Source organism: Astyanax mexicanus, chromosome 9, assembly GCF_023375975.1.
Source record: "Astyanax mexicanus isolate ESR-SI-001 chromosome 9, AstMex3_surface, whole genome shotgun sequence".
Classification (NCBI taxonomy): domain Eukaryota; kingdom Metazoa; phylum Chordata; class Actinopteri; order Characiformes; family Acestrorhamphidae; genus Astyanax; species Astyanax mexicanus.
In genome coordinates this window covers 18,020,362-18,030,256 of record NC_064416.1, presented here as the reverse complement: position 1 = coordinate 18,030,256, position 9,895 = coordinate 18,020,362, and the positions used below count along the sequence as shown (strand labels likewise).

General features: G+C 36.4%; 1 protein-coding gene across 2 annotated transcripts in view; it reads right to left on the bottom strand.

Moving 5' to 3' along the window:
• Window positions 1-1,981: 1,981 nt before the first annotated feature.
• fam107b (family with sequence similarity 107 member B) overlaps window positions 1,982-9,895 on the bottom strand; it is a 34,810-nt gene continuing 26,896 nt past the window's right edge. For both annotated transcript variants that reach the window (XM_007250962.4, XM_007250963.4), the window contains exons 3-4: window positions 3,716-3,872; window positions 1,982-3,089 (exon numbers count right to left, since the gene is read on the bottom strand). In XM_007250962.4, the coding sequence (XP_007251024.1) occupies window positions 2,970-3,089; window positions 3,716-3,872 (277 nt within the window). In that variant the 3' untranslated portion in view covers window positions 1,982-2,969. The remainder of the gene's footprint in view (window positions 3,090-3,715; window positions 3,873-9,895) is intronic.

The window sequence follows — 9,895 nt, the reverse complement described above, 5'->3', positions numbered from 1 at the left end:
TCCAAACAGTGCAATAAACATGATAAAAAGTTATGTAAATGACATAAAATCTGTTAAAATTAGTTTATCATACTTTTTCACTGGCTCTAGTGCTGCCAATCCCTAATGTCTGGGTTGCGGTGTTTTTTCCAGTGCAGTGGGCGGGGCTGCTGTTTCATTGGGTTGTAAACCTTTTCTTTGGCTGATTAATGGTCTATTTTGATGGACAACAGGTCTACAAAAAAATAAAATATTGGATGTCTATTGTTATGCACGCAGGGTTTGAAAGGGTTATGTATGTTATAAATAACATATAATATATAAATAACTTTAAATGTTTTTGTATTCTTGCTCTAAAACATCTGATGCAAATGATATGTTTATTATAAAAGACAAAATAAATAAAATTGTTTAGGACTCTCAAGCTCCCATATAACATATGAAATATATTATACATGCCATAAAGGTTTAATACTTAAAAGATCTGTACTTTAAATAAGCCATAGACCTAAGATAAGTAAATACATATCAATACAGTACCAGCCAAACGTTTGAACACACCTTCTCATTCAATGTTTTTCTTTAATTAATTTTCTACATTGTTGATTAATATTACAGACATCAAAACAGTGAGATGGGTAAAAAGCAGCAACTATTGTTCAGCACTTCCAAAAACTCCTTCAAGACACTGAGAAAACTATTCCAGGTGACTCTCCCTCATAAAGACGTGAGAGTAAAATACAAAGTGTGCAGATCTGTCCTCAAAGATAAATGTGCTACTTAGAAGAATCCATAATCTAGAAGTATAAATATACTAGCTGTAATGTTTTCAATATTAAATTTACAATGTAAAAAAATAATAATAAACACATTGAATGAAAAGAGGTGTGTCCAAACTTTTGACTGGTACTGTATATTATGAACACCATTAATTAATCCAGCCAAGTTTCATTTATGTGTCAAAGTAAGTGCATTAACAAGACTCGTTTCTGTGAAAGTGAAACTGAAGAATGCAGTAAAAAGAAGCATTGAGAAGATAAAGCCATAAACAATAGATGTATTAAAATTTTACATCATTGAAAGGGAACATTTTTTAACCTTCATATTTACATCTTTATGGAAGAGTTGGATAAGGCATATTTACTTAAGTAGTCTAATAATCAAAAGAACATTAGATGGATTCTGAAGTGGGTATCGTCTCTGATTGCAGCACTGTGGAACTTACACAATGGTGCCACCTAGGGTATTTAAAAAGCACTTTTTGACAAGCATCCAAAAGGAAGGTTTAGCAACTACAAGTTAAACATTTCTCTTCTGTTCACGAGACATGTTTAGTGTCCAAAGGTCTACTTCTTCTGCAGTACTGGCTCAGCAGTTAAAGTACTAAGATGTTGCTCACCGGCTTGTGGTCCTAAGCTACTCACTGCTGGGCTTCTATACATGACATATAATTGTCCTTTTTAATTACTTAAATTATTAAAGTTAACACAAATGAGAAATTTGGTACCGCTTAAGCTGATAAAAAGAACGGTTGAGATACACAATACACAAAGTTAACTGAGCTGATTCAATAGAGCTATACTGACTGCAGTTGCCAAATTGTTGTAGTTACATATGGTCACCTTAAGACTGTCTTATATTTTGATGGTGCAACCTTGATGAGACAATAAACCTTTTCCTTTAACTCTATTTGCATACTGGGTATGTCTTTCCCCACTTTTACTTACCATCAAGGTGTAGTCATTCCCCCCCGGCTCCCTTACCTGTGGTGCTGCTGCCTGGCCTCAGTTTTGAAGGCTGTAAGGGCAATTTAAGACTTACTCTACTGTTGAAAGTGGCTTTATGTTGGCTGAATGCTTTACGTGATGCAGAATTATGGTTACCTGACAGATTTGTATCAGTACATGTACTGGACTCCAGCCTCTGTTTAGGTTTTACTGTTTATATTCAGGTCTTTGTGAATGATCTGAGTGGGTGGAAATAAGACAAACATCACATCATCAACATGACAAAATAATATTTATTAAAAGAAGTTTTTCTGAATTAAAGGGAGCACGAGTGGTTGGGCATTGGCTCAAATCTATACATTAGACTGTGAGTCTTCAATACTGAACTAACAAAAAATGCATTTCTTTCCTAGACCTTCCTGATTGCACTCAACAATTACTACTCAGGTGTGGAAAAAAATACAAGAGTGCCTCAACACAGTGTTCTACACCATTGCAACTAAACTGTATTTATAACAAATTTATTTGTAAAAAAAGAAAAACAAAAATATTCAAAAACACACCAACCTAGTTCTAGTATTGCTTAAAATAGATGTAGCTTAGAAGGAGTGCACAGATATGAAGATTAAAACAACAAAATAAAGCAAACATCTGTACATCACAGCCAAAGGTTGAACTGTTGAGAATCCATATTCATATTTTTTTCTTTCTTTTTTTCTGATCATCAACCAAAAGGAGGGTATAAAGTCCTCATAAAACCCCTCATCATCAGCATCATTCCAAGGCAAAACTGAAAAAAACAAACACTTATTTAGGCTTGCACAAGTCCATCCAGTGTCCCTCTAAACTTGAATTTCTGAAAATAAGTTAAAAAAGAAAACAAGAAACAGCAGAAAAAATAAAAATAAAGATAAGCTAAAGAAAGAGAGAGATAGAAAACGAATTGGAAAAACTCTGCGTGTGTTCTGTCCGTCCTGCCATGTAAGTCCACCAAAGCCCGCCATCCAGCCAACCAGCCAGTGACGGGGAGACTGTGCCTTTGTGTCTGAGTGCGCATTTTTCATTTCAATCCCTCTGTTTGCTGCCGGTGTTTAGGGGTTAGGGTAAGTGAATACTGGTCGTGTCTGCAGGTCGGCAATAGGAACCATTCACGGTTTTCACAGGAACACAGGGAGCAGGAACACCAGGGAATCCCCACAAATCTGCAGTCCGGTTGCCATGCTTTCATGTGCCATGGACTCGTTTAAACCCCCCATAGTGTGTCTAGGTGGTGCGCTCCTGTTCGTCCACCTCCTGCTTGGTTCTTCTTAGATTGCTCTTCATTTTAACAAATTCCGGGGTGTTCTCCTGCTCCTCCTCATTCTTCTGCTGCTCCAACTCCAGCTACAGACACAAATACACAGAAAGATGTTTTACAGTCTGAACATCTGCATGTTGGGTTTCTTGGTTGTAGTTTGTGTTATGCATTGTGGAAAAAGGGGTTCACCCAGGAAGTAACCCCATCTACTGTACTACTTCAATAAGAGCGCTAAGAACTTTCACTAGACTGTGACACCCGACAATCCAGACACACTCTGCACTGCTGTCACAATAAAACTCCAAAAATGGCAACTTTAAATGAGAAAAAGAAAAAAAATGGAAGTCTTTCTAAAATAATTTTTAAACATTTTTATTGGATTATTTATCATGAAAAACCTACAAATTTTGAGATACAAGGTTCTTTAAAATAGCAACAGAATGTACACTGAAATGCATAAAGTCATGGGATATTAAATGAGGTGTACACTTGTGTGCTCATGGGAACGCAAAAGTGTATTTGTTTTGCCAAGATCTATTTGTAGTTTAAAAGTTTAGTAGTAGACTAGTGGTAGATCTCCATGCAGTATGCTGGAATGTCAGACTGCCTGTAGAATTGACGCAAGAACATTTTTGATTTATACTCATTTATAACACTGTAACATAAAGGATAAAGTAAAACAGTTTGTTCCAGTGATCTGGCGTGTATGTACCTGTTCAAGTTTTTGTTGTCTCTTCATGAGCTCAATTTCCAAATCTGATTGCTTCTTATGAGCTTCCTGCTCTTCCTTCTGAGCTTTCAGCACCTGGTCTCTCTTCCTCTTCTCCATCACTTTCTGCAGCTCGGGCTTGTTCTGAGGTGCCAGGCCCCTGCAGAGAGGAAACAGGCCACACACACATAGGATTTATGAGAAAACTCATACACATGGATTAGGTCAAAACAGGCAGATGCAGGCCTAAAATCCATGACAGCAGCTATGACGTTGAGTAGCATCAGTTCAAAGTGTGTGGGTGTGTGTGTATGTGAGAGTGTGAGTGTGTGCGAGAGAGAGAGAGAGAGAGAGAGAAAAAGTAAATCAGATTGGTCCTGTTGCCAAGATGGCCATCAACAGAGCCACAATCCCCTGAGTCACCATGGCAGCTCTGTCACAGCAGCCATTTAGCTGTGTGATTTAGATCAGGGAACAGGCTGAGTCAGAGGGAATATTAATTCACAGAAACTTACATAACAGCAGTTTGCGTCCAGATAAAAAGCCTGCCTGACTGCCCCACATGCACTAATCTCAGGATGTTTGCATGGGATTGAGAGATGAGGGACTAAATGATAATAAGACAGTGCTCTAGTTTTAGAGCGTACAGAACTGCCCCCCTTTTTACTGTCAAACACTGATAGTTTTGCTGGACCTATAAACTGCCTGAATGAAACCATCTGCCTGCTGGGCTGAAACAGCTGTTGAGGAGTGTGACTGATGTACCACATCTGAAAGGAAAAATAGAGTTTTTTTTACAAGATCATAACGCATCCTGGCTCTCTTTCTTAAACTCCAGTGATGTTAATCTAACATGTAATTTGTTCCCTTATACACTTGTTCCACTCACTCGTCTTCTTCCTTATAACTATATGCTTAAGTGAATTTAGAAGACTGACGTTCCATATTTTGCTGCAAAGCTAAAAGAAAGAGTTAGTGCTACCAATGTTTGATTTAAACTGACAAATATTAAGTGCAAATAAATTGAAACTCGGAAAGAAGCTTTTAAAACTGCCCTTGCTCTACACTATTATTGTATGTGGATGGTGAACTTTGGTACTATTATATAAAATTTTTGTTACTCAACATTTACATTTTTATTACTAATGGAATATAAAGAAACAACACAAAACTAAAAATACCCAACATCAAATGAAGTCTTGCTACATTAGCATACACTAATGCTACAGGTGCCCTAAAAAGAAAAAAAATATTATAAGCGTAGTCTGACATAGTTGTATATATAATGAGAGTTTGGTACATGATATATAATGAGAGTTTGGTACATGAACGCAATGAACTATGTACCTCAAACACTGTTGACTTTTCATTAAAAACCCAGCAAAACCAAAACAGAGATGGAACTTTTGGAACTCTTTACTTTTACAGTCACTTTAGAAGAATATTTGGTGTTGCTGATACTTGAGAGCAGCATCACCTCCAGACTTACAGGTTGCTAAACGAACCCAGCATTATGGCCTTAATTTCATATTTCAGTGTCCACAACGTGCAACTTGGTAATCGATAAAGCAGAAACTGGGGAAGAACACTTGTATCTGCACTAGGCTAAATTCCTAGCCATTTATCTTTACTCTCTAATGTTCAATCCCTCAGGAGGTGAAAAAAAAAAAAAAACACAGACGGGACTTGAAAGTGACAAACTTGTAAAAGTGAGTGTTACTCTTAAAATTTGCTTGTTTACCAAATGCTGGTTGCTTTGCCATGATAGTCACACATACTATCTGTGTTTTTTGTGGTCTTAATGTGGCTTTCTTAAACATAGTAATGTCAAAATGCTGCATGGGCATGGAGAAATTGAAATTAATACTAATCAATAGTTTTATACGTAAGCTAGTTTAATTTTTGTTTCTCTTTTTTCTCCTCTCCCAGTCCTCCCTATTTCTCTCCCTTCCCTGCAGGCAGGTAACAATGTTAGATGTTATCCTGGCCTAAATTGTTCATCTGACCTGCATAGAGGTAGCAAGAGAGTTTGGCATAATCGCTTTTCCACTTTCCGCATCAGCCATTTCAAATTAAAAGCCCTCTTTTTAATTGTGATTTCTCAATATTTTTATACAATTTCTATTCCAAAAGATATTCAGCAGAAATGCATTGTTAGTGTTAAAAACAATTGGGCTATACTTTGCTATGTTACATGGCTCATTCTGAAAGAAACTTCATCTGAGCATTTTATGCTTCAGTAAAACTCATATAGTTACTATTTATATATCAAGCAACATCTTAAAATACGCAATAAAAATGCATTATATGGCGAGGAATATATGCACGTAATACCTGTGTCTTATCTCTAATTACTATCATGTTTCAAGTAAATTAGCTATAAATTACTGACGTCTCTATGACAGAAACTGCATGTGGGTTCTGTGAAATGGTGTAAAAGGTTTTCAGTACTGTAGAGTACTGTAGATAGTGGCTAAGGAAATGGTCTAATAAGTGGAAATAGCAATGGGAAAGAGAAATTACAGCTCCTGGCTTTTAATATGGGAATAGTGAAGAATGGCTACAAAATGATGCTCTGGGTATTGGGTTGTGGTTACATAACAATATGGCTCTCCATCTGAGGTGAAGAATGGAAAAGAAAACATCCACATTCTGATTTTCTCCATTTTAGTTTCCAGACGAGCTCGACTGGGCCTACAATATGTCATATCATTGGCCTCGCATCTCCAGTTTTGTCATTTTCACTTTTTCACATCTGGCATAAATCTAGCAATTCTTCTCCACTTTGGGTCAACATGACAGGTTAAAATCTGTTTACATTGATTTTCACTGAAAGTTAAGCAGGTCTTCTCCTATAAAATTGCTGTTTTGGAGATGCACTTGGATTTCATGTGAGAAAAGACAGAGTAACCTATCACCAGTGGCCTATTCCGCAGTAACAGACTTCCTGGTTAATGATTAAAGGTTTCCTGTAAGTGTCTCCAAATAACATTTCTTCCCTCTTTACATTTTCTTTCCTCTCACACAACCTCCCCTTAGCTTCTAAGACATGCATTCTTAAAAATTTGATAAAGAATGCTAAAGCACAAAACATGAAAAAATACTGTTTTAAACTAGGGGCCATAAAAAAAAAACTATTGAAACTGGGTGTAGTATCTAAACATAGTTTCCAAACAATCCCAACATGTAGTCTGGATCCCAGGTGAAGAGGAAATCATAAAACATTAATACTCGCTTTATTGCCAGGTGTCTTATCTCTTATTGCTATTATCTTTCCATGTAAAGTACCACAAATCCCTGATGTCTGTGTGAGAGTACCTGCACGTGGAGTCTGTTAAAAGGTGTAAACAGACAGGACAAAAACAGGTATATATCCTACGTAGAATACACAACTGGCACATGGATGTTGACGTGATAGACTTTGTTTTGATTTTCAGTATTTATTACCCAACCTTCAATTCAGGAGGCTCCCTTTCTTTTCTTATTCTCTTCTCTCTCAAAGATAAAATTAACAGCTGTTTATCTCATGCGGGTCAGTTTTGGTTGTCTCCATGGTCTTGTATGGTTGTTATAAGTTCCAATTTTTGAAAGTCCTAGGGTACGTCCCAATGGCATCATCATTTCTAATACTAACTTGTTTTTGATTATGTAGAATATAACTGTCAAAGTTTGTTTTACTTAAAATATCCACATTATATACTCATAGCTGGTAAATGCTTGAGTGTGGATATGATGGACACTTTTTCTCCCAATGTCTGGAACAGTTTTAGAAAAAAATGGCAGATACTGATGCAAGATGGATGTAGGCATAAAATTGTTTCATCAATGTATGTTAAAAAAAGTATTTTAATATTTTGTTTATTACCCCAAACCTGCACTTTTAAGATAATTACATAGTATATACCATATTATACTACATAACAGTAATATATACAGTATTCATAAATTGTAAGCAATGGGATACAGCCCATTTTATTTGCTTTAAACTACTTCCTCATGCAAAGTTTGTCTTGTATCTCTTCTCTCAGAAGTATCTAGTGAATTATGGCTAGCAACTAAATAAATGGAGATAAAACTAGGTAATGCATATGAACTATATGTGAATTCTGAGGAGCTACAGCGAAGACAATAAAAAAACACTTTTAATCTCAACATTGCTAAAACAAAACGCATTCATACATACAAGCCTTAACATGATTCTGATAATCCCTTATGAATATTGTCTCTCACATCAGATTAGAAGCTATAGGGGTTTCACATTCATACTAAAGCCCCTCTCATCAGATATTCTAAGAAGAATTTAACAGAATGTTTTTTGTTTTTAAAGGCGTTCTGCATGACTAGAGCAGAGCACTTTCTGTGAATATGTGGGTGGTAAATCATACAGAGATTGATTATGCAACAGTACAGAGTAAGAGCATACCCAGTCCCTTCAGCCAGACTCCCTCAAGCATCATCAGTCTTCTCCGACTGCACACATCAAAGATGCAGACCACAATACTAGCCAGCCAGAGGTCAAAACCTTTATTACGTAAACATCTGCAGTCCACCCTCATCCACGATGTTATCTAATATATGATGCAATACGTTGTCCTATATATAGCCTGACCTCCATCAGTCTCATCGCTCTGTTGTTCTTCACTTGCAGTGCTGCCAGCAGAAATGGTTTTGTAATCACATTAATACGCAGAAGAAAATCTCCCTGCTCCTGGACTGGAGAAGTGAGGGGGCGAGGGAGGGAGAGAAAAGGTGTGAGAGTGAAAAGAAGGGGGGAAAAAAGAGAGGGACAGAGCGAGAGAGTTAGAGAGAGTTAGAGTGAGACTGAGAGGAGGGGAGGAGGGAGATGATGCTGTAATCCTGCTTATGTAACACTTCATCTCTCTGCATCCCTGCAAGCATCACTGCTGGATCTAAAGCCACTTAGACAGTGGAAATATTCCTTATCCTCCAATCAAAAAATATAGCAGTGAGGGTGGCTCAAATACTACTTGTAATAATGCCACAATGATTAAATCAGGCTATTGAACTCATTAAAACATAAAAATGTGTTGTCTGTATTCTGACATTCTATTGATACACAAAACATATAAAGCATAGTAGAATTAATCACTATTTAATGATTATACAAAAAATGTTAACTTAGGAATTAGATTTAATGATTTGTTCTCTTCTTGTAGGCCATGTATTACCTGTAACTGGTTAAATTTACCAAAACACATTTGCAAAGTAGCTGAAGAAATACAGTATGAACTACTTCCTTTAAAATAAAAACACAGAAATGCATTTTCACATTATTAATGCAGTGTTTAATACATACAAATGACAAATACAATTGTTGAAAAGATTAACTGATTTAATTATATATAGCCCTATTTTACATATATGTAGCCCTATTTTAGGCAAATTATTTTATTTTTTAAATAAAGCGTAACTTTGACAATAATACATTATTTATACACTATTTATCAATTATTTATTTATTAACTCCTTAATTAGTATGTATTGGAGGTTGTGATTTATTTATTTATTGGATTATTATTATTATTATTATTATTATTATTATTATTATTATTATGTAATTATTTTATGCCCCCCTATACAATTCCCACTTTGTAAGTATCATTAAATCACCAAAATAACAATTTCATGAAATCATTTAATCATTATTAATATCATCACTAATCTCGCAAACATTTAGCCACCGTTCTACACGACCGCGCAGGGATGAAAATTAGATTTTTGATGAGCTGATCTGCTAAAGACTCAGTTACTGCATGGGGCCCCCCTGCCTGCTCTATATTATGCAATACTATAATACTGAACCACTGGGGAGTGAGGCAGCTCTTTATGCTCTACCAATTACAGCCAAAGCATCGGGGGGTATGGGGTGAGTGCATTGAAGTTATGTAAGCCTGATGTTAACAAACATGGCATGTGTGTGTCTGGTGAGAAAGAAACCACGAAGGCAGACAGACAGACAGGCACTATAACACCTACCAACTGCACAACAGTGTGTGTGTCATTAAATATCAAAGCACATCAACATCAAGAGACACAGGGACAGAGGGAGGGCAAGGAACATCCATTTCTGGCATGTCTTTATCTGTTTTTTCCTGATTTCAGTCTGCCTGGAGACAGAACAGTACAAACAGACCTGCCAGCAGACACGATTACATCAGGGGT